This window comes from Danio aesculapii, chromosome 20 (genome assembly GCF_903798145.1).
Source record: "Danio aesculapii chromosome 20, fDanAes4.1, whole genome shotgun sequence".
In the NCBI taxonomy this organism is placed as follows: Eukaryota; Metazoa; Chordata; class Actinopteri; order Cypriniformes; family Danionidae; genus Danio; species Danio aesculapii.
The window spans coordinates 28218930-28245791 of NC_079454.1; the positions used below are offsets into that span (position 1 = coordinate 28218930).

The 26862-nt window shown below is 35.7% G+C and overlaps 1 protein-coding gene across 1 annotated transcript in view; it reads left to right on the forward strand.

The window, feature by feature from the left end:
• prima1 (proline rich membrane anchor 1) overlaps positions 1–25270 on the forward strand; it is a 49358-nt gene extending 24088 nt beyond the window's left edge. Inside the window, exons 3-4 of the mRNA XM_056481475.1 lie at positions 6534–6666; positions 24036–25270. Coding sequence (XP_056337450.1) covers positions 6534–6666; positions 24036–24138 — 236 coding nt within the window. The 3' untranslated portion in view covers positions 24139–25270. The remainder of the gene's footprint in view (positions 1–6533; positions 6667–24035) is intronic.
• The last annotated feature ends 1592 nt before the right edge of the window (positions 25271–26862 follow it).

Below are 26862 nucleotides of genomic sequence, written 5' to 3' on the forward strand. Positions count from 1 at the left end.
ATTCATTTTTAAATGAGAGCCGGTGCCGGCGAGGACCAGCATGGCATGTCTTCGCCGGTGTGAGCGTCAAGGAGAGTTGAAATCAAGCGAACTTTATGGTAATAAGCTATCACGCGGTTCGGCGCCAATCAATCAGAATGTCAGTCCACTGCTTGAGAGGAGTTTAGAGAACATAGTCACTGGGAACTTTGGTTCTGACCACAGTTGTTCCCAAGGGTTGTCGGATTGCTGGATTTCCAATTATTACCTGCAACGGCCCCTTTAAATACGAGATCAATGTAGCGAATTTTGACGCTCTCGCCACCGGAGCTGAAGGCAGACAGTGTTGTCGCCAGGGTGGCCAAAGCCGCACAGTAAGGCGGACTCTGACAGTCATGTGGGAACGATGAGAGTATGGGGAGAACTAGCATTAAAGGCACAGGTAACAAAAATAGCTACATGGTGTTCAGAGCGAAAATGATAAATATTCTGAAAGCTATAAGAAATAATTTGTTGGGTGTTTTGAGCTGAAACTTTACAGACACATTCTGGAGACACAAAAGACTTATCTTAAATCTTGAAAAAGGGGTAAAATTGTTGACCTTTAAGCACTAATTTACAGTAGCACATGTTCTCTTTATGGTGTCATAGTATTTTGCCATTAAATTTGTAATCAACTAGAATACATCCTCCGAAATGTGTTTACAAATAAGCAAGTCCTCTCTGACATTTAAATAAGGTTACAAAGTTCAAATAGGCACTTTCTGTTCCCATTTATTTGCCCTAAGGCTTTATCATATTAGAACGATTTGTGACTAAATGACTGACGTAATGCTAAAAAAACAACCCTACAAAAATCAGCTGCAGTTTTCTGCAGAGTTGATTTAATTTTAGAGATATGTTTATTTTGGTCTTTGACGTAAATGTCGAAGAACAGACGTTTTTGAGTGACTTTACTGATTCCCAAAGTATACTTCTGTTTTAAGCATAATTAATTTTTATACTAGGGTGTCTGCATACTGGGGGGTGTAACAATATTCAAACCAAACTGAAAAAAAAAGCCGCGATACGTCCTCTACAGTATTCTCTCGTAGTGAACCGAGGAACCCTCTCCCATCCTCCACCCACCACCAAGTCCCCTCACTGAGCCCTCACACCCCAACCTGCCACCCTCCACCACCACAGAACACTGACACAAGACAGAGAGCAAATCTTTATTCACCAAAATGAAACCAAAATCTGTGTCATTTGAGCTGGGCTTGATGAAGGATACAGAACGCTCCAGAAAACCTAATCAAGGAGCGAATGTACGCAGACATGCCCTTATCTTCAAAAGTCTGCATTTTAAAACACAACCACAGTTTTCGAAGTAAATGGGCTGGTATAAATTTCTGATAGTATGATAACCTTGGATAAAAATGTGACAGTTTCACAGTATTGTGATTACTGCTCTAAAATATGTTCTTTTTAAATGAAAAAAAAAACTTTTTCCCCCTATTGAACACCGTATATTTTATTTTAGGAAACAGTTATAATATTTTGGAGCAGTAAACATGTCAGGCTAAATAATTCAAATAAATCATTGACTTCTGTGCTGTCTTCATTCGTTTCAATAACACAGATTTCTTTACAAAACATAAAAAAAAAACTCATACAACATAAAAAAACCTTACATATACTTAGGAATGGTGGTATAACAGAAAATTTTAGCTGTTTTAAAACCTTGACTTTTTCAAACCATGGTAAAACCATGAAACCGGTTATCAGCCTGTGCCTGGATACCCCATATAACCGCAGCAGAATTTATGCTTTGTAAAATGAAAAGCGGTGTAAACAGCCTCAACATGACTCATGTCTCCAGATTGTGAGAGAGCATATGAGAACATCAGTGGTCAAGCATTGTTAGTCAGTACTCAACAGAGATTTTTCTAGGTATTTTATCCTGTTAATAAGTAGGACTGTGAATATAATAATCCCATCAGCCATAGTAACTCAATCATTCTTCTCAGCCATAGTAGTGACTACGCAAATAAACTCCACACATCTTGAAGAGCGTGAGAGTTTATTTTTCCTACCGTTACATACAGTCTCGTGTGTAGAAATGCTGTCTGGGTCAGTATTTAATAACATAATTTACATATTTGGGTGAACTAACTCTTTAAGGAGGAAAATTAGAATTTTTTTATTGGGCTCTGGCACAGACTTCAGACCCATTAAATTCATTCATTTTCTTTTTCAACTTATCTAGCATATGTTTTACGCAGCCGATGCCCTTCCAGCTGCAACCACTGGGAAACATCCATACATACTCATTCACACACATACGCTACGGACAATTTAGCCTACCTAATTCACCTATACTGCATATGTTTGGACCATACCTGTCAACATGGGGATGTGAAAATAAGGGATATGTCCACCCTAATAAGGGATTCCCCCGGCAACACCGCCCCACCCCCGCCCCCGCCTGTAAAAATTCCCAAAATTACTAAATATGTTCATTTGGAGTTGTTTCTTTGTAAATAAACAGTTAAACGGTCAGTAATATATTTTATTATTATTATTACTTACAAAAGAAAAATTAAAGGGTATACATTAGCAGCAAATACATTAGCAAACAGTTCAGCTTATTAAAATTAATTGCTATTATAATGAAAAAGAATCAAGCTATCAAATCTCATTAGCCGTTTCTTCACTGTATAATTTACACATTCTGATTAAAGAGCAGCAAATGAATCTCTTATTTATTTCGATTTTTTTTTTTCTTTTCATTACATTAAATAACAGGTGTCACTTTAAAAATGCACAGATCTAACGTTATAATGAAATCTTTCGATTGCTTTCCTAACTTTTTATACTCATTTACGAAATTAGTTGTGTTTAAAAAAAAACACCAAGATCGACATCTTTAGATATTATTATTAATTATCTGTATATAGCTGTTCAAACACGCACCCAAAACCCAGACTTTCACTCCGCTTCAAATCACGTGTACAGAATCCGTTTGGTAAACAGCGTCTATTTATCACTGTGGAGCACGTCAGCTGACAGTCATGCACCGTATCTGACTGTTTTGAGGATTGCATTTGAAGGGGAGACGGCACCTGTAATGAAAAGGAAAGGTAATCCCGCCGTTTTTATGTTTATTTCAAAGTGTTTTCATGCCTAAACAAAGCGAATGCACAGAACAGACTCACATTTAAGAGCAAGGGGCGGCCCCTGGTGGTTCGGCAGTATGGGTTGCGTATAGGGAGGCTCGGCTCTTTAATGTTTATTTGCAACCCTTCAGAGAAAGACTGAAAATACGAGAGAAATACGGTAAAATACTTTTATGGGATGATAGTGGGATATAACTGTAAAATACGGGAGAATCCTGGGAAAAATGGGAGGGTTGACAGGTATGGTTTGGACTGTGGGGGAAACCGAAACACCCGAAGGAAACCTGGGAGAACATGCAAACTCCACACAGAAACACCAACTGACCCAGCCGAGGCTCGAACCAAAGACTTTCTTGCTGTGAGACGAACGTGCTATCCACTGCGCCAGACCCATTAAATTGTTTGTGGAAAAAGTAAAAGTCTAATAAAACAGTTTTTCACTTGTTTAAGTTGTTATCCTAAAAAGAATATTGTTTCTGTTTTTGGAACAGACACACAGTTGTTTGTAAATTGAGTTGTCATTCCCAAACACAGGCAACGCATGTGATGATTTTGCCAAGTACGATGCGATCCTGGATTAACATCTATGTTGATCATGAAAGATAATTTTTGTTCCAAAATGTAATCCATATTTATTCCCTACCCTTAAATCCAACCATAACTGTACATTTTTCACCAAAATCAGGGGAATAATAGTTGTATAACAATCACATAGAAGTGCAGAAACCTAACCGTAAGCCTAAAATTAACATGAACGTTAAGCATATTCCTTAATTCTGATTGACTGATTGGAATGTTGTTCCAGGATCAACATACGTTTTAATCCAGGAACATGTCCTACTTGGTGAAAGGAATACATAAGGAGAATAAATAGGGAAGACAAACCAATGAACAGACAGGTGAAAATAATAATTACAAACAGGATAACAAGGTGGGTGGGACAAGACGCTAGACAAAAGGACACATGGTACAAAAACACAACACAAGTCATGTGCTCACATACAAACATACTCACATGAAACAAGGCACTAAACAATGTAAACATGAAACCATGTGCAACACAACACAAACACAACAGAGTGCAAGACATGAGCACACAATAAATAAGGATATTTACCGTGCGTGAATGTTCCCCCCCATCGCCATCCGTAACCAAAACCAACTAGACTGAGATGCTGAAAATGAGCATCACGTCACACAAAACAAACACAGACACCAGGACCAGAGTGCACATCCAGACTAGGGAGGACTCTGCCACCAAAACAAGAATTAACAGGACTGGGGCCCGTTTCAGAAAGGAGGTTAAGTGAAAAGTATTTTAACCCTGAAACGAGAGAAACTCTGGGTTTTCCGTTTCAAAATGGCAGGTTTGTTAAACTCGAGAAAGCAGGGTAAGTCAAGCCTGTTTCTGAAAGAGAGGTAACTTAAACTCAGAGTAAGTTACCGTGCTATTCTGAAACCGAAACTCTGAGTTTTTAATCTCTTGGTAAATCAACTCAGAGTTCAAGTTTAAACTCCGAGTTGGTTGAACCTCCTTTCTGAAACAGGCCCCTGGAGTGGTAGAATCCTGACAATCAGCCATCATTTCTGAACAGATACTTCTATGTTTGTGACTCAAAGGTATTTAGACCTTTTAAAAGCAAGGAGAGGGAGAAAGTGAAGGCAGTAGTCGTGTGTGCTTGTGAGGCCAGTGAACTTGTTAATTATCCTTCTGTGCATTTTAATCACTAGCATTAAAACTGCTCCGTAAAGGAGGGTGCCACTATCAGTTCCCAACCAGAGAAAACTCATCCCAACTTTAAAGTGGTGGGGAAGGTAGAGCAGCCTGAAGCACTAATATGTTTCTGGATGAGACGGCTGTGTAATGGTCCAAATAAAGCGCCTCTCAGATACAGAATGATAAATGGAGTAGAGCTGAATGCTGCATCCCTGTGATTTGGCTATCAAGCTGAACTGGTGTGAGAGACCACTAGTAAAAAGTTCTGTTCTTTAGCTTAGGTGAGATGATCCAAGAGCAAATAAATGACTGGAGTTGGTTATTTTAACAATCACCAACATCAAATAAAGAAAAAAGATGTAGTACTGTACTTGTTCATGCTTTTATCACCAGCAGGGTGGATGGTGACAGTCACCATCCACCCTCAATGACATTCCCAAAAAGACAGTTAGACAGTTGCAGCTCACCCAGAACGCTGCTTCCAGAAAAAGAAAATCAGAGCACATCACACCTGTCCTCAGGTCTTTACACTGGCTCCCAGTTACATTCAGAATAGATTTTAAAGTATTACGACAGATCACTAAATGGCCTGACATCTCAATACATTACAGCTCTGCTCACTGAGTACTAGGGGTGTCAAAATTAATTGTCTCTTTGGTGCACTGCGATGCAGATGGGGACAATTCGATATCGGGTCAGTAGCAATCATAACCAGTTTTTACATACTGACGTTATTTATCTCCTATGCGCGATGTCGCAGTAGAATACTTTGGCGAAGGAGGCGAGGGCAAGTAATTAAAACAATCCTACATCAAGGTAGATAATTATGCACAGTTCAACTGTTTGTGAGTTTGCTACAAAGTTTCATTGACACTGAAGAAGGCACAGCACACTAGCCGCTAGGAGAAATGCTGTAAAACAAGGGAGAAATGCTGTAAAACTCCATCTCTGCCTCTCTCTCTCACTCACAGTGATATGCTAAGCGACTTGCAAAACAAAAAAGGCTGTTACGCTGGTTTTACAACACATGAGCGGCGCGTAACAAGCAAGTAGCTTCTTTTTTGGCACGCATGTTAACTACCGACAGAAGAGCAGTGCGTGCGAGAGGCGCGCGGGTTCTCTGCGCACACGCAGAGATGTGTCAGTTTGCCTTTTGATTACATTGCTTTCACCAGCGTTTGTTCGGTTGCACAAAGAGAATAGGGTCTTTCTTTCAGAATTACTACTCTTAATAAATACACTTGCATATGAGTTAAATCATATCTCAAAGCATTTACTGGGGCACTGGAGATTTTTACTGGGGCACGTGCCCCAGTAAATTAGGTCTAGCGATGCCCCTGCTTTGAACATTTGAACCGCTGTTCGTCTGTGAGGTAACATTTCCTCTCCTCTTGGCTGTTAAAGCGATACTTGTGGATCCAGTGCCCGAGGTACGAGTGTTCTCCAGTACGAGTTGGTAATATTTAAAAAAACAATAATTCTTCCATTTCAGTTCTATATTTGTGCGTCCGTGCATGATTACATGTGTATCTACATACACACATTCCAATGAGTGTTGTTTACCAAGCGTAAAATAAAGTGAGAATCACGTGATCTGTTTATTTTTGTGATTTAAGTAATAAACCTATACAAATTTGCCTGTGGTTTACTTTCTTTGTAACGCTTTGTCTCTCTTGCAGTGGCTCCCTCCACTGTATCCCCCATGACACCATGGAGGAGAGAAATGGAAATCTTAGTACTGGGAACTGTAATCTGTGCATCTGTGGTCTTCCTCCTCCTGACTGCCATCATATGCTACAAGGCCATCAAGAGGTATTTTTTCCACAAATATTTAAGTGTTTTACTTTGTCGTTGTATTATTTGATTTGACATGGCTTTTCATTAGACATCCTGTACTCCTTGAAGGATAAAGACTTTAATTATTTTTAATACTGGTCTGTTTAAATAAATATCTGTTTGTACATGAAATTTATCAGTTTATTAAATCCCAACAATATGGAAAGCGTTATATTATATTATATTATATTATATTATATATTATATTGTTCTGTTTAAATTCAAATGTTTTCGTTTCAATGAATACAATGAATGTCGTGGGTACACAACAATGGCAATTGACAACTGGCGGCTTTCATTGTATGGGAATTATTATTATTATTTTAAAAATATGAAGTGTTCAGATGCAAAAGTCATGAATTGTTACGCTAGCCAACATTTAGCCCATTCAGAAATAATAGTTAATTTGCAAAAGCCTCTAAACGCCACTTGTCTTGACAGCAAAAGCCACTATGTCCCAAGAACCAAATCAGAAAGCGCGAATCGAATCATATGTTTTCGACGTAACGATGCGCCAGCTTTTATGAGGAGACTGTTTTATTCCGCTTCCGATTTAGATTTTAATAGATAGAGTTTGATAAATTGGATGAGCCTATCCAACTGTCAGTGAATGGCAAATGAAAACATCCCTTTCCTCAAATCTCACAGCTTTATAAGTAACAGCATAATAAGAAATGCTTTTTTTTTTTTTTTTTTTTTTTTGCGCAGTGATGCTTTGAATGAGTCCGGTTTACTATAGCTACATTAAACAGCAACTCCATTTCACAAAAGACGAAGTTAAGATGCTGTTTTTTAATACCACATGGATGCTATGAGAATAAACAAGAAATGAAAAAGAGACCAAGACCTTAAGTATGGTGAGAATGACAGCTTCTGAAAGTGTCTTGAGAGACATCTCCTTTTTGCCCAGTGTTTTATTTTTATAAATATAATATATAAAACTATACATTATTTATATTACTTCATATTACCAGTACGTCTGATAAACTCCTTTTGCTTAGTCCCTGGTTTATTGCCACTTACTTGACAAACTTATGTATTTTTTATTTTAGATGGTTTGTGTATGTGTTTTATGTTTGGTAAAATAATTTCTAATTGCATCTTTAGTTATTTTTCAACTAATTACACTGTCTTGGTGGATTTTTTTAAAAAAAGTTGATTTAGTTGATTTTGACGCAAAAGAAAATCTACCTTGTTAAAAACCAAAGAATTCTCTAAAGTGACATTTTTGAAAAAATGTTATTTTATTAACTATCAAATAACCTTTTCATTATCTATCTATTAATGAAGCTTCTGAACCTAATTATAGGGGCCTGATAGAAAATGCTCATTTACAAAAAAAGAGGTCTGATGGATTTAGAGGGGTTTGCATCTGAAGTTCTGCAGAAAAAAAAAAAGAAAGTCGTACAAGTTTTGAACGACTTTAGTGCATTCTCTTTAGGTTGATGCTCACTTTGTTTTGTGATTTTGCAATACTACAGGTAAACAGAACTTTCCATCAGTATTTTTATCTGTCACCTTAATGCTTCTTTGATATAACAAGTCAAAAGCATGATATCTGTACTTGTCAAAAACACGATTTGTGACTCAAGGCACAAGAAGCGACAATGACTTATGTTTAGGAAATAGGAATGCAATTCGCACTTATGGCACAGTAGAAAGCATAAGCATTGAGTGGTGTGTCAGACTTAAGCTGCTCTTTTGGTTTGGTACCGGTGACATGCTGTCATGGGAACAACTGAGAGGCCTGTCAAATCAGCTGCAGACAGGGAAATGGCCCCAGACAGTCCAAATCACTCACACAGCAAAAAACCCAAACCGGCTTCCAGACTCTCTTTGATGCATTACGACAATATATGTAGGTTGAACAGATTTGTTGTTATTTTGCATTGTTTCCATCTGCTATATTAGTGAGTAAGCTGAACACAGTCTGCCATGTTTATTCACTAGAGCATCAAGGAGAACATTCAAGTGCAAAACAGTTTTGTTAAAGTTGATCAGCCAAGAACAGTGAGTGATTTTTCAGTTTTTCTTATGTTGCTTTTATTTATATTAGCAGCAGTATGTGCTGTTTATATTATATTATATTATATCATATCATATCATATCATATCATATTATATTATATTATATTATATTATATTATATTATATTATATTATATTATATTATATTATGTTATGTTATATTATATTATATTATATTATATTATATCATATTATATTATATCATATTATATTATATCATATTATATTATATTATATTATGTTATGTTATGTTATGTTATGTTATATTATATTATATTATATTATATTATATTATATTATATTATATTATATTATATTATATTATATTATATTATATTTATTAAATTATATTATATTATATTATATTATATTATATTATATTATATTATATTATATTATATTATATTATATTTATTAAATTATATTATATTATATTATATTATATTATATTATATTATATAACAGTATATTATATTATAGTATATTATATTATATTATAATGCACAGATCTAATATGTACACATAGTTTCTGTTCTGTTTCTGTTCTGTTTACGACTGACATTGTGAACTTTGTCAGATATACACAAGATTGTTCAAAACACTCAATATTCTTTGATTATAAATATCTAATCCCCAATCATCACATTAATTAGCCTATTCTAATTTTTTGTGTTAAACATAATTTGGAATCGTCGAGATTCAGTGATGTTAGAGTTAATCTGTGCATCTGATAAATATTACTTTTAAAGACATTTATTAATAAAATAAAAGTTTGCTGTATTTTTGCTTCTAAAGACACCCACGTTGGCTTTTCTACATTAAAATGTTAATATGTTGTATTTTGAAACTAACATCAGTGCATTGTACAATGTGACCTTTTTTACAAACATATTCAAATGTTGTATTTCGAAGCACAACAAAATCAGTGCATTGCTTAAGTAGGCTTGTTTCACATTCAAACACATTCATATGTTATGGTTTAAACTGCGTAACAATTAGGGATGCAGCAATTATAGATTTTGGTTGTTCGATTATACTGTGAAGAATAATCATGGTTTCACGGTTATCACGATTATTATTCATTTATTAAATTCAAAACACTACTAGTTAAGAAAATCACAAGAAAACTGCTTATATTTTAAAGTGTTGTTTATTAATCCGCAGTAACCAAAAACAGCACAAAATCTTAATAAAAAACAAACAATAGTCCATTTCTCTCTTTGGACTTAAAAATAAAGGAAAAAGTTTTTGATTTAAACATGAGTGATAATTTTACAATGAAAATAAATTACAGAACAATGAATAAATAATAAAAAAAATTAATAAAAAAAAGTATATGTCTAATGTTAATTTAAGCTATTTTTAGCTAAGAATTTAAATGAACTGTTGTTATTATCTGCATTCATACATACATAATCATTTTAATAATTGGTAATAATTCGTCTAACGTGTCTTTTGTTGACATTGCATTGAAAGCCACACACAACTCTCACCACTACAGCGTGAGATCATTTCTGTGTGCACCTGGCTTGTGAGCCATGCGTGCATCGATCCCAATATGCCCACGTCTCCATTAGAAATAATAAACTTGTGTGCGGAAAAGACACAATATGTGAACGGCCTACTGCTATAGTTAATTCAATGTGCGTGCGTATTAGCCTCGGTATAAGCTCAGAACTTTAAACTAGCACACAGTTGGGATAACTTTTAGTTGCAGCAGCTTTGTTCCGTGCAATAGAAATGCGGCGTTGGGAAGCCTTTACGATTAAGTAACCGTAATGAATTTAAGCGCGGTTATTAGTGAAATCGGCTAATCATTGCATACCTATTAACGATATCAGTGCATTGTACAAAAGGCCTTTTCTACAAACATATCCAAATGTATTTGGCTACCCGCGCCACTCGCTTAATGTTAGGTGACTTACGCTCTGCACAGCCTTCAACTGCAGCTCGTGCTGTATTTAACAGACGCACGTCACTTCATAAATATAGCGACCATTTTTTGACTTAACTAAATTTATTTTGATGTCTTGGTCACACTATTTGGAGGGCCAGAACAAATTGCCTCGAGGGCTGGGTTCGGCCTGCGGGCCGCCGATTGAATAGCCCTGATGTACATTATTTAAATCTGCATATTTGTGTCTTTCTGCTAGATTACATTTTTTAAAAACATGTTCATATTTTAGAAAAAGTACTTAATGTTTTTTTAGAATTAAGTAATGATTGATCTTATTCACCCGTGAACCACTTGCAATTAAACATAAATTACTTTTTGATTACCTGACCCATCCAACCTGCGGATTAACCACAGCACTCATGAATAAATTGGAGATCTGCGCTGCACTGTATGTCAGAAGTTTAAACTTATTTGGAATTAAAATATTGCAATTGTGAGGAAAACCTTGTCAAAGGATTAAAATGAAGTGTGATGGTAGTGATTCTAATCAAAATCAGATGTTTTGTGTCAAATGCATAGCCCTCTTCACATAAGAGAACATTTGCTTACACAAAAGCAGCATTTTTTTTGTGTCGTTATTTTGAGATGAAACTTGACAGACACGTTGTAGGGACACCTCAGATTTATATTATATGTGATTAAAAGTGGCATAAAGGTCCCCTTTAATTTTTGTGGGTCAACAGGCTGCTAACAGGTGCTATCTGTAAAACTTAATTTCTGACATAAATAGTCATTTCTGTCTGATGGGAGTATGGTGAAAGTGATAACCAGGTTATTTCCATGCATGGAAGACTCCAACACACAGTGGACTGACTGCAATCTCCAGAGCTGTGACTATATGCACAATATTGAACACTTTGAGAGCATTATCGACCCTGTAATATGGTTACTGTGTAATAGTAGTATTATAAACAGAGTGAGAGCAGGTGTTTCGCATCTTAGTCATAAATGTCAGTTAGTGTTTTAGCTACAGAACACGAACCGACTAATAATAGAGTTCTAGCTATATATTTTAGCCTGACATGTATGCTTTATTGACCCGGTGGCGTCCAGGACCAGAACTCATTGCTTCACTACCAGAAAAACAGAATCCATGTTGTAACAGTCAGTCCACTATATTTGGCCTGGTTTGTGTCATCCTGAGGCATCTCTCATTAAATGGATACTATTCAGATTTTCCAGTGAAACTAGTGGAGGTGGAATCCAAGCTGTTAATGTTAAAACATTCCAGTCTTCTGGAAATTAATCTTTTATTTATGAAAGCTGTGGAACATCCCCTCCTGGCTATTAAACGGGGACTTGTTATGAGCTTTTTTGGAATCATTTCACTTGGTGAATTTGTTTGTTGCACATTTTTTTTTTGCCGGAGAACTTGGTATAAGGAAGCCAACTCCCAAAGGAAAACCCAGCTGGCAGCTATTTCCCCACTAATGAGCTTGCCCAGTCTGCCAAAATGAAGAGAGAGACATGTTTAATGCCTTCCTTTATATGCATGCGAACACATCATTTAGCTATGCCCAATGACCGATGCACCGCAAATGGTGCTTCTTCAAACAGTCGCTAAAATGTCCCAGTGAAGGCTCGGATTATTACCCCAATCATTGCTTTATGGCTTCTGCATGCTGAAGCCCGGTGTGGCTCACTTATTGTAATGAGTTTAATGGAATTAGAGGCACTGGAGGGGAAAGCTGAAGCAGTTTTGTCGAACAGTTGCTCGGCGTATATCGTGAAGAATAGATCTTAGAGGAGAGAAATGCAGAGCTTGGTGATTTTTGACCGCTGTAAACAAATGATTAAGTCCCCGGGTCATTAAACGCTAGTACAGATTTGATAATGCAGACTCTAAACAAACCAGAAGCCGTAGTCTGGGTAGGACAAGCAAACATAGCTTCAATCTGTCTCTCCCCCCTCCTCCTAGCTCTGCTGAATGTGCAGCACTGTTAAATGCTGTCATGCATGGTTACAGTCAAGACATCCTAAAATAACTTTTTGGGTGAACTTCAGTCACATTTGAAATGCTAATTAGGCTCAGGCTTGTTTAAAGTGCCTTAAGAGATACTGGGGCTAAAAGGAAAAATGTTATCTGATGAATTATTAATGGTTAATACAATAGTGAAGTGATTATCAGTATTATCTTCTGTTCCCTAGAATAAAAATGTGCGCATTTAATATGACAAATCATTTCTCCATGACTTGTCTTATTACTTAATATTTTTGTAAATAAATAAGTTGCTTTTGTTGTTGGAGAATGATAAACATTGTACTCTGTCAATTCCGGTTATGCAGTACCTTTTGAACTCTCTAACTATTTAAAAATAAATAGATCTCTGTTGTAATTTCTATAAAAGGGTACATCAGACTTTTCGTAAATACACTCTGGCTAAGCTCATGCACTTAAACTTTACACAAAGTGATAAGAGACTTACAGGATGCCTGGATGGAAATAAAGACCTACAATAATCCTACCTACAATAATATACATTATATACATATTCAGGATGCTCCAATCCGGAGATCAGCCAGATTGGCGAATACCGATTGAGTCATGAAATGTTATTATCGGCCGATACAGATCTCCGGTCGACCGATTGGAGCATCCCTAATACATAAATATCTTTCATTTCCTTCCATATAAATGTAGATTTTCTTACCTTGGTGGAAATGATTTGTGAATCAAAAAGTGCACAAAAATAAGATCATAAAACTGCTTTCATTAAAAAAACTTTAAAATCTGCTTTTATTTAATTATTACAATTATTTAATTATTTAATTTAAAATGTATTTACTAAGAAATAATTAGAAATTCTTAAAGAAAATTTAAAATGGTTTAAAAAAGAAAGCAGCTTTCTGGATTTAATGCTTTTACAAAACAATTACGCCATGGTTGCCAGTTAAAGCTAAAAAAGTGCTTTAAGATATTTTGACAAGACCTGTGGTGGGAAATTACAATGAACTTTTCTTTAATTGTGATTAAATAATAACTGATAAACTATTTATATTATATCGTTTATGATAATGAGATGGTTGGTACCAAGATAGCTACACAAATTATTGAAACATTTATTTTGTTGAAATAATGGTGCTGTGGCAACAATTTCAACATGCTCTCTTTCATTTCAGAAGAAATGAATATATTCTGGTGCCTATTCCTCAGAGCGGGATATAAAATATTTACCTCTACCTGCAATGTTTTGTGTAGCTCCATGGCATTTGTGTACTACACGCCATGTATTATTGAGGTGAGGATGCAGCTGTTTTAAGTTCTGCAGTGATATTTTGGGCTTCTTTTTATTGATATGAAATGACAAATTGCACCACTGAACACACACACACACACACACACACACACACACACACACACACACACACACACACACACACACACACACACATACCTACATACACACTTATTCAGTGATCTTATTCAAGACTGTCACTTGCTTCTTTTCTAGATTAATCTGCTGTTTTAAACCAATAATTTCAATTAAATGCTTTAATTAATCACTCATTAAGATATATATATATATATATATATATCTGCAGTGGGTGTAGCAAATCCCTTTCTTAATGAATGATTCATTAAATCATTTAATTAAAATGTTTGGTTCAAAACAGCCGATTAATCTAGAAACTGTCTTTCATATGTTTTCTGGGGTTTCATTTTTTTTTTAGATTAAACACGCCAAATGTACCAGCACAAAAATACACTTAGCAAATTATCCTTTAATTATCATTAAAAAAGAAATCCCAAACTGATTTTCAAGCTCTCGTATACAATTTGTTTGTAACTAACCTTGAGGATAATGGCACATACAAGTTCATCGCTTCTTATTCTAGCTCCCGCTATGCTTCACAACTTATCCTTCCAGATCAGCATTTCTTTCAGGCCGAGAGAATATTTGGCCCACGTTTTCCCACAGGATTTATGTGTTGACCTCATATGGAGGTCACGTAAGACCCAGGCATCCGAACAGTGAGCTGAAATATCTGGGGAACGACCTGCTGCTGTCTATCACTGGGAAAAGGTGGTAAAGAGAGCAGAAACAGCGAGGGAGAGAGAGAGAGAGTGTGTGTGTGTGTGTGTGTGTGTGAGCAGCTCAGTGCTGATTCAGGAGAAAGATAAAGGAGTTTTTGGCTTCCCGTCCTGGCACGTTACATAAGCCGAGCGGTCCACTGAGAAACTGGGCGACTGTCAGGGCATCTGCACACGGTGCAGTAGAGCAACACGACTCCAGGGACATCCATATGACTGCTGGAGTCCATGAGCCTTTAGCAGGTTGGAGGGAGGATAGAAACAAGCTCTCGGTGGAAAATTACTGTTTCACTGAAAAAGCTTAAACTGTAATTTTATGCAGTGGACTGTGAGACAATGGGCCCTGTCATACACCCGGTGCAACAAGGCGCAAGATGTGTTTGGTGCGATTTGTTGCTATTTTTAACCAGCGCAACCCTAATTTTCACGTTTTACACCACGTTTAAATAGCAAATCCATTTGGCCACTTTGTGGACTCTTGGGTGTGTCTAGAAAGGAGGTGTGTAAATGCGCATTGTTGATGAACTGAAATAGACTGCGCCATTGACGTGTTAGTCCAAAACTCTTATATATTGATTAACACACACACGATTTTTAATAAAAACAAGTTTAGATGTGTCCACCTGTCGGGTTTTGGAGACGTGTGCATCACCATATGGGGCATAAGAATAGGACGTGTGTTTAGATATTCAGTTTTTTGACCACACTTCGTTATTATTGTTCATTTATTCATTTGCTGGAAATTAGAACTGAATTTAGAAATAGTTTTAAAACAAATCTTTGCACTTTACAAATGAAATTAAATCTGTAGGCTAATGGATGTTTTCAGTGGAGTGCGTACAACACCGTTTCCTAATCCACGAAAGTAAAGGAGTAAAGTAAAGTGTAAAGTAAAGAGAAAGTAAAGAGGCCACATGGAGGAGGCTTGCTCTTTATCCTCGATGCAGATGGTCTGCTTAACAGTTTTCTCGCTAGTGAAGTGTTCAGTTTTTCATCTTACAAAGTCCGCCATGTAAATAGCAAATGTGCCATGGCGTGACACAACTGACTCTTAAAGGGAATGGGAGATGAGACTCTGATTGGTTTAATGCATGTTATGCTCAAAACACACCCATAACTCATTAAGAGAATTAGCACAACGCTGTTAGCCAGGGTGCAGAGCATATTCTTCTGTCCTTACAATAGCAAAAGTGGAATTGGACTTCCCCTTAATGCTTTTGTGGCATGCGCTTTAGACATTTTGCGCCTAGATCGTTAAAAGAGCCCAATGTGTATGTGAATTTGAGAACATATTCACCAGTGGCGTAGTCAGGGCTTTATGCATGTATACTCAGTATACTTACTTTTTTCCACAAGCTGTTTGGGTATTATGACTTCTGAGGATCAAAAATTGTGGATACCCTCAGTATACTCACTTGTTTTGCTGATTAGACTTCCCTAATTTATTTGTATTCGCGTCCCCTTTAACTGTATACCAAATGTTTTTTTTAACTCTCATCCTAATTTGTTGAAATCTGTGAATTTTTGTTTAAATTGCGCCCTGCCCCCTGACGACCGCAGCAGCTCTGAGAGAATTTCGGGAGTTTTTCGAAGATGACGACAAGTCAACAAAATGATGTCACGCTGAAACATTGACGTAAATTTATTAAAAAAGCACGGGCAACGCTTTAGCCCCCTATAATTCTGGTGTCAACCTAAAACTTTTGCAATTACTGTACACTAAATGATCGCCTCACTCCGCTTTAAATTTGATATGAAAACGGCTGCAGACTTTCGCTTCTCCGTTATCAACTCGTTTTTCATTTAATCACCTGTGCTGAGTGAGAGCAGAAGGTGTGTGTTTATCGATAGAGTGTTATAATATATGCATATTTGCAGTTTATTGCTATAGAAACACTTGTATCAGATGTACTAATCGGGTTTTCCCATCTACTGGTTCCTCGGCGCTCCCCTCATCATCCCAGCTGTTTCCTACAGCAAAAGTGCAACCCTTAACGAACATATAAAACTATGATTATAAAACACATTACAGTGCATGTGGCATTAACTATATCATACATTCATGCACAGGATTAAACACAGTGACAAAAGCACTCAGTGAATGTACCCATTTTAACTGCATATTAGAGTGTTGTTCCGTATTAAAGGTTATTTCCTATTATGACTTATATTATGATAGTGAAACATGTAAATTAGCCTGTACTTTTTTAAATATGTTTATATTTATGCCATTTTGAATTTAAAAAGTGGCATTTTTATTTAATACATGGAAAAAATACTTGAGTATAGGCTAGGATTTGGGTTTTGGAAGAAGTGTGCTTTGCTTTTGTTTTCCTGATTTAATTATTGTTATAATTATAACAATATAAAAAATTCTTGAAATGTGATTTTTTTTTTTTTTTTTTTTTTTTTTTGTAAAGAATTAAAACAAATACTTATATTCATTTTTTTTTTTTTAATGGGCTCATTTTACAAGTCCCTTTAGAGTTAAACAGTTAGCTTTTACCCAGGTTTTACCACAGCTTAAAGAACTCAGCCAATCTTCGGGTCTGGTGGGGGCACTATTAGCTAATCATAAATAATTTAATAGGATTAAACTATTAGCATCTCGCTTTAAAATAAACAAATTTGTTTAAATATTTTTCTTTTTTAATGAATAGTTCAGCAAAAACTGAAAATTGTCATCATTTACTCAACTGTACTTTTTTTATTCTGTTTAAAACAGAAGAAGATATTTTGAAGAAAGCTGGACACCTGTAACCATTGACTTCTATAGTATATATATATAATACAGTGTTTTTTTCTACTTAATTTGAAAACAATATTTATGTAATTTTTGTTTATTAATTGATTTAAATATTGTTCTAGATGCTATATTTGGAATAATGTAAATAATAGTAATAATAATTTTCAAAGTCTTTCTTGGGTAATATTATGCTTCTTTATTTTTGTTACCCAAATGTAAAAATTCTTAAAATTTTTATATAAGACATTATACACTTGAACATGTTTATGAGTGACTGCTTTTAACACACATGCCCTTAAAAAACATTTTAGTTCACACACATCTATATTTAGGCACAAATGGCAGTGAAATGCTTGCTCTGCCTGTCCCTGCTGTCATATTTCATTTTTGCCTAGAGAATCTGTCTATTCATTATTGAGTCTGCATTTTTTTCTCCTCATTGAATTGTTCCTCATTTGTCCAGTGGTCAAGCGTGTCAAATAGACTACGACTAGTCCTTAAGTGACCCTTTGCAGCAGCTCTACCACTGTTACGTTGTTTATACATACATTTTATAAGCTTTCTCTTTACCTAATTTGGATGTGAACCCAAGGATAATGTGCTTATTTTCTTTCTCCCCAAGTGTTTATTTTTGAAAGGAATGGGGAAAGGAAGACCATGTTTTCTTTCTGTTTTTTTCTTGCTGTCTCCCTGGTCCCATTTCCACCTCTCAAAAATCAGATGAGGCAGAGTGATTCCCATGTGTAAATCATGCAAAGCGAAAGGATGTCTTTATAGGAAAGCCCTGCAGCCTGGGGCATCTTATGACAGATGGCCCCTGCAGAGCTCTGGGATTGTCTCATCAGTCCTGCCCAAGAGACAGAGACTGTGTTTATCACAACAGATGAGCGCAAGCTACCTCTAAACATTTAATCAATCTCCACAAGGACCTAAAGTTGAATTCAGCTGAAGGTATAGCAGGTTTGTTGCTCGGGGTTTGAAATGCTGGATCTTTTTTAGAAGCTGGATAAGGAGGAGAAAACTGGATTTATGCTCAAAATATTATGTTGTGTAATCAAACAGCAAAACAATAATTGTCATTATATGGCTTGCTTGGTTTGGGACTTGGGGAGGTGCACATCGATGGATTTGCTCTTCAGTGTTTGGTCTTTCAGCAATGAAAATTAAACCACACTGAACTGAACTAAACTGAACTTCTACTCTGGACTGACACAGTTTCAGTTTACTAAAACTTAAGCTGCTTTCACACAATCTACATTGTAAAAGTGTAATAGAAATAAAGATGAATTGGGTTTAATTGAAATTATTTAGCAGAAAACAATTGATATTCTGTGATTTACTCATGTTCCAATCTGTACGACATTTTATAGCTATTTTTTTGGGGGAACTATTAATTTAGTGATGTTTTATAAACGTATTCTAGCAGGAGCATGCACAGATGATTGACAGCCCAAGTTTAGCATTACCAATCACACTATTATCCAATCAATACAAGAGAGAAGCCCTATAAATAATCAAACGTCTTACCTTCACTAATTTACCAACATCTTCCAGAAATGTATCACATGATTGCGATTTCAGACACCAGAATTCTATTAATATTATGTTAACCGCATTTAATTTTTGACATCTGAGCTGCGTATAAGTTATCACTTTTTATTATTATTATTATTATTATTATTATTATTATTATTATTATTATATAGAGATTTTAATAGAAAACAACAACAAATTGCAAAGACCAATTTCACAATTTTTTTTGCAATATGACACATTTCTACAAATATTTAAACTTTGAATGAAAATGTAACCATTGTTGCATCACTTCTCATTTGCATTAAATTTGGCTGTGTTGAAAATCATTAACACTTGATGATAATGTACACTACCTGACAAAAGTCTTGTCATCGGCCCCAATTGTAAGAGCAACAAATAATATACTGACTTAGTTGATCGTTTAGAAAAGTGGCAGAGGGTAGATTTTTCAGATGAATCATCTGTTGAACTGGATCCCGATCATCACAAATACTGCAGAAGACCTATTGGAACCAACATGGACCCAAGATTCTCACAGAAATCACTCAAGTTTGGTGAAGAAAAAATCATGGTTTGGGATTGCATTCAGTATGGAGGCGTGCGAGAGATCTGCAGAGTGGGTGGCAACATCAGCAGCCTAAGGTATCAAGACATTTGTGATGCTTATTACATTACGAACCACAGGAGAGGGCAAATTCTTCAGTAGGATAGTGCTTCTTCTCATACTTCAGCCTGCACATCAATCTTCCTAAAACAAAGAAAGCCAAGGTGCTCCAGGATTGGCCAGCCCAGTCACCAGAAATGAACATTATTGAGTATGTCTGGGGTAAGATAAAGGAGGAGGCATTGAAGATGAATCCAAGTAGTCTTGATGAATTTTGCGAATCCTGCACGAATGCTTTCTTTGCCGTTCCAGATGACTTTATTAGTTAGCTATTTGAGTCATTGCAGACATGTATGCAGTCCTCCAAGCTCATGGGAGTCATACACAATATTTATTCATCTTCCACTGCACCATTACTTTATATTCTACTGTACATTATTTTTGTTAAGTGACAAGACTTTTGTCTAAGCAAAGTCAGACCTTACTGTCCTAATTAAATAATTAAAAATCAAGGCATGATCATAGTTTATTTTGGTAAAATAAGAGGCCTTTGCCTTTCATATAAGCCACTTCTGATACCAAATGATCAACTAAAAGTCAAGTTATTATTTGTTGTTCCTAACAAATAACTTTTATCAGATAGTGTACACCCTTAAATAAATAACAAGCTTATCATCAACCACTCTACATTTATCTACTTAAAACTCACAGTTCCCAGTATAAAAGTATTAGTATTCGTATAAAACCTGTTTCAGATCATTACAATCAAAGTATTTGAATATTGAGGATGTTGCACAGCTCCACACACACAAATGACATTTCATGAGGGTCATCTGAAAGAAGCCCTATATCTTACCCTGTCTGCTAAAGCAGCCTTCATTCAACAAGTTGCTGTCTCATAAGTGTATTTCACTGGAAGAAACGGGTCAGTTTTAATGAGCTTAGGCCCTGTTTATGAAATTAGACTTGTCCTCTAGACAGACCCCAGAGAGCCGCAGACAATAGAGACGGCCACTGTAAAGGTCAGGTTGTTTTCTTTCTCATGACTGCTTTCGTTTTTCCTGACCTAATCATTAATATGATGTGGAATCTCTTGTTTTTCTGGTATTTACTGTTATTGTTCATTATTGTTGAAGGGTTTAATGTATTTTAGCATAGCTCTGTGACCTCACACTTTAAAAAAAGTTGGTTTTGGATGCATTTTTATTAAACATTCGGATTTATTTTGTCCACAAAGTTCTAAAGATGCAGTTCTATTCAGATATATGGGGGAGGCTGGAAATGTAAAGACGTTTGCCACATTCCAAAGTTAACGTTTGGTTATCTCTGACTTGTAAACCATCATACCTAATGACTTCAATGCTGTACGTTTGAGTTCTATGACTACCAATATATTTGCTCCTTATTTGAAATTATAGTATTTTTGAATATTAGTATTTTACTTTATGGTCAAATTAAACCTTGGTGTCTTTTTAAACCTGTTCAAATATATATTGTAGTTTTGTATTTTGTGCCATTTTATAGCTTTAGGTGATCAGTCTGATAGACATTTCACTCATTTGTGAATTTGGTGAGATACTGTACTTTCACCTTTTGTGTCGTTTCTATGGCAACAGTCTTCTTGGTGGATTTCACCTAAATTAATTCGAATTTGCTAAAAAAGGAAACTGGCTAATGGCTTCTCTGGAGACGTACTTTAGCACTTAACCTCCAAGTTATATTAAGGGTTTCTTGAAATATTTATTGGGTATTGTTGAAAATCTTGCTATTGAAATTCTGAATGACATTTTACTTCCGAAAGGCAGACGTGAGCCCTAGTGTAAGGATGTGTCGTTTTTAGCAGTGATGTGATTGTTTGGCATCAGGGGTCTCCATTAGCTTATTGAACATTGTTGATGGCTGCTTTTATGTGAGTGTTTCTTTACATCTGTTCCATCATTGCATCCTTTTTTTGTGAAAGCGGAAGCTTTATAACTGCCTTGTTTAATAGAATCCTTTACTGATATTCATTTTGTCATCCTTCAAAGTATGTATCCCCTGCATCCATCTCTCTACATAACCAGTTTTTTTCGAGGCTCTCTACCTACCATTAAGTCAATTGTGAATGACATGATTTAACAAAATATCAACAGATTGGATCTGCATGCTCTGCTCTGGAGTTTTAATGTGGTTATAAAGGCAATTGGCTATAGGCAGGTTGCATATTTCAAATCTTAATAAAGAATGGACAGGCCGGGTGCATGCCACAGCTTTTTAAGTCCAGCAGTCATTATGGCTTGCGGGAAGTCATTTAAATTGCAGAATAACTCACTTTGATGACCTGTGCTGCTGTTTATCAACCCAGTGTTTGTTAGTGGCTAAGGAAACGTCTAGTAATGATAAATAGAGCAAATATTATTTGGAAAGCGGGCTTGACATTAGCTTTTTTGATCACCAGCCACTGTGGTTAGTAGATTTCCAACATTACTTTTCACTAGCCACAATTTAGTTGTTGGGAAAATATATTTTATATGCATAAATTTGACTTTGACATGCTAAAATTATTCATTCATTTTCTTTTCAGCTTAGTCCCTTTATTAATCCGGGGTCGTCACAGCGGAATGAGCCGCCAACTTATCCAGCACATGTTTCACGCAGCCGATACCCTTCCAGCTGCAACCCATCTCTGGCAAACATCCATTTACAGTTATACACTACGGACAATTTAGCCTGTATTACATGTCTTTGGACTGTGGGGGAAAACAGAGCACTCGGAGGAAACCCACGTGAATGCAGGGAGATGCCAACTTACCCAGCTGAGGCTCGAACCAGCAACCTTCTTGCTGTGAGGCGACAGCACTACCTACTGCGTCGCCATGCTAAAATTACTTTATTTAAATTGTATATTATGTCCACATGGCTCCTCATTCATTTCACTTTTTGTGTGTTGTGTATGAGCTTGCTCAATGTGATTGAGTAAATGGGTTGGGCTTTCAGAGTGTCTCATTTATTTAACAATTAGTTTTTATTTCACATGACTTTTCAGGACTCAAAATTAAGGATTTACCAAATTTATTTCTGACCACAACAAAACAAAATTTTTTTGCCACAAATTTTAAATAATGTGTCAAAACAAGCAAAATATAACTGTATGCAGTACATGCACTTTTTATTTAACAAAACTTTTAGACATTTTTTTTGTAAACAATTACATTTAGAAAAAGAATTATTGTCATGAAAGCGAAAGCAGCAACTGCTGCTGCTTCCAAAAGGATATTTTTCTGGAGCTCTTGAAAGCAGCAGGACTGTGGGTACGCGAGCATCTCTTTTTGTCCAGTTTATTTCAAAGAGAACTGATTGCACCAGTTGCATTTCCAGGCACGGTTGCTTCGCACAAGGAAATGGGAGCACACTTTTCAAACAGTTGCGAACATCACATCACCTGTGCATGCGATTTATTTTTTTCTTTTCTTTTATTTTACTTTTTTTTGTCAGTCGTGTTGATCACATTTGCACGCATTGGGCCATCCTTATTGTTGAATCCTGCTTTTAAGAAACGAGAATTTAAAAATTCTTTTCATCAAGCAAAAGTGGCTAGTGGGGGTGTCTGTCTAACTCACCACAGCTGAAATTTACCTGCATTTGGTGAGTTGGCGGGTATAAATGTCAAGCCCTGTTTGGAAATAATGTTGTGATTTTAGATTTAAATTTATTGAGCTTTAGGTAAAGTAAGACAGATGCCTCATTTTTTGTATAGCAAACTAATACTGGCATATAATTTTTTAATTCAACATTTGTGAGACATTTAGTTAGTTACAATGGTTTTGGGGTTAATTAAAGTCTGGTTACTACTCCAGAATTTGCACTGAAAAGTGCCAAATTTTTTTTACTCTAATACTTAATGTATCCACCATTGTTTTATTTTGAAAAACAATATGTTCCATATACCTACAGCTATTTAAGTATACCTAAATTATACTTAAGCTACTTAAATTATTTTACATATTACTGTCAAGAAACAACATTAATTTTGAATCATTGTTACTGGCAGTGTGATAAAATATCATGGTGTTCAGTGAGTATTTTTTTGTCCTAATGTTCCTATTTGCATTTTGTTATTTTGTAACTTTTGTAAAGCAAAGTTATGAATGGAAGGTCTGGTGAAATATTAAAATTCCAAGAAAAACTGACCATTTAGATAAAGTTTGTGTTAGCATTAACATAGCCAAAATGATCAAAAAGCTAAAATGAAAGCACAAGAATGCTCATAGGATGCACAAGGTTAGAATACAAAAGTAAACACACATTGCTCTTATTGGTTTTTCTTTGCTTGTTTTCCTGTTAGCCTTTGAGAAATCTATGACATTTCTTTCTGAGGCTTCAACAACCCGATCAATAGCATTCTCACTCTAAGCAAAAAAAAAAGTTGTTTGAAGCTAAATCTGTTTGTTCTCTTTTTTCCAGGAAACCCCTTCGAAAAGAAGAGAACGGCACAAGCCGAGGGGAGTACGCCATGAGCTCACGCTGTAAACAGCAGGTAGTGGAAACCAACAACACTGGAGTATAGAGGCCAACATGCAGCAAGTCAAGCTACCCTACAGCACCACTGGCTCTCTGTTTGGGTTCACGAGATGGACGCAAGGTATATACGAATTTAGAAACTGTAAACTGCACGGCTGCCCTTCTTGGGACATAAAATGGTGTTTAGAGAAAAGAATCAAAGCAAATAAGTGACGTGTATAGGCAAGTATATGTAGGATTTGAGGAGACGACACTTAGCGATGCAGGCAGCTGCACGAGTTTCACAAGACTCAACCTGGTGGCCCTCAGGGGTCCCTCTGAGTATAATATACAACACCAACAACAAAATAGACGCATGCACTTTCTGTTGAATGCAATGATGTTTTGAAATTCCCGTCTTCTCTTGTCTTTAACTCGGTCTCTGATGTGTCCCTCATTAAACATTAAAGGTTCTGTCACCTCATGTAGATTGTGTGAGTGTTAAATAACCGCATTGGCCCCATTTGCTTTGATACAGATTCCAAGTGAATTGGTCGATTCTTCATTTTGTGTACCAAATATACAGTAGAGAACAAGAAGTGTTTTCCTGAAAGGCACCCATAGATTTCTTGCAGTTTGTGTTACTATGCAATTGGAAAGGTTTGAGTTCTTGAGGTGCATGCTGATTATACAAAAACACAATGCTAGCATTTGCTTTGCTAATATTTAGATGTAGTTCCCAATAGTTCCTTCAATTGATATGTGTAGATTTTAAAGATGCTAAATGTGGATTATGGGGAAAGAGCTCCATTTATAAATACATAAAGAAAGAACAATGGATAATGGATGAGTTTTAAGAAAAGGTTCATTTTAAAGTGATTAGAATTATGTTGTTATAGCTTCTTTTAAATTGTCTATCTGTATTATTTTGTTTAAAATAAATCAACAAAAAATGAATCAGTTTTGTCATCACAATTTGAGATAGTTGACACTTTCAAGTGCAGTTCAAGGGTTAAAGAACAAAATGAAAATCAGTGTCTTTCTCATTTTAATCCACATTTAACACTTTATCTTTGAAAAACGGATTAAGATCATTTAAATGAAACCTAAGAGGTTTCTGTCCCCCCACTGAACGTCTTCTTAACCACACCTGAAAAGATCCAAAAAGCAATAACTAAGTTTTTTTGATAATACAGTGTAGACCAGGGGTGGGCAAACTCGGTCCTGGAGGGCCGGTGTCCTGCACAGTTTAGCTCCAACTCTGATCAAACACACCTGCTTATAGATAATTAGTGATCTTGGAGACACTGATTAGCATGTTCAGGTGTGTTTGATCAGAGTTGAAGCTAAACTATGCAGGACACTGGCCCTCCAGGACCGAGTTTGCCCACCCCTGGTGTAGACCATTTCAATGTGGTGATGTCACTGGCCCATGAACATTTTTTGCTTGTTGTCAAACTATTTCGTAACTGTAACAAAAGGGCAATTTAATCATATCTTAAAACAGCCGTCATAACATTATTTATCAATATATGGACCTTTTTGCATTCTTAGAAGCTATGGACATTAATAATGCAAAACAGGACCTAAGTTAGGATCATTGTTATTGTTTACATCTTTAAAAATGGTCTATATATTCGCATTTGTAGGTTACAGTAGTGGCAGTTGTTAGCTAAACAGAATGTGCCAGAGAATATCAGAGAAATGCTCATTGAACATTTGAGATTATCAGAGAATTATTAAACAAAACAGTTTTGGCTCTTCAAACCCATTTTAGCATTAAACTGAAAATTAAGAGTTTGACTGAAAAGGTTAATTTGCCAATATTTTGGTGGACATCTGACTGCTTGATATGATAAACAAATTTAGTTTAATCTTTACATGTTTCCTGAAGCATATTAACGTTTAGTTTTTTTTTTTTTTTTAAGTTTTTTTTTTTTTTTTTTAAGTCAAATCTTTCTATAATTTATTTTCCCCATAAAGCTCCCTTGTTCGTCTAAGTTGGCTCTAGACAAAAGGCAAGATTGATTATTTGAGAATAAATTTAAATATGCACTGTGATTAAGGCTAAAATGTTTGGTCATGATAAATGGACAATTTCTAACTATTATAGTAATCTAGAAGTTTGACATCCATTGTTACATAACGTGATATCAATTTTATCCAAATTAGATATATTATGAGAGAAAAAAAACTGGTGAAGTGAATTTACATTTTAAATTTGAAATTATTAAAAATTAAAAGGATTTTAAATGAAAAAAGTAAGTGTGTCTATATATGAGTGCACACACACATACATACATACATACATACATACATACATACATACATACACACATACATACAGTATACGAATATACATCTTTACATTAGTCAATAGAAATCAGTTTGATGTAACACCAAAACAAGTATTATTTTGGGTTTGTCTTACAAATCATTCAAGATTAGAATCTGTTCTCAACTTCTTTTTCTAAGTAAACTAGGTAAAAAGTACTTAACTTTTTATTAAGATGGCTAAAAGCTGTTTTTGAAGCATTAATATTGTGATTTTTCATGTTGGGTCCTGGATTCATCAAGGTGTATTATCTAATAAGCTCAGACCTTATCTGGTGTTTCAACAGCATCTCACGGCAATTCGTACATTTTGATTTAGTAGCTAATTTGTATGAATTCCTACGATCTCATTTGCTGATCCCCAATGACGGTGGAGTTTAGGGGTGGGGTTGGGTGCCACGCCTCCTTTTTAAAACCATACATTTTCATACGACTGAACTCGTATAAATTAGCCACT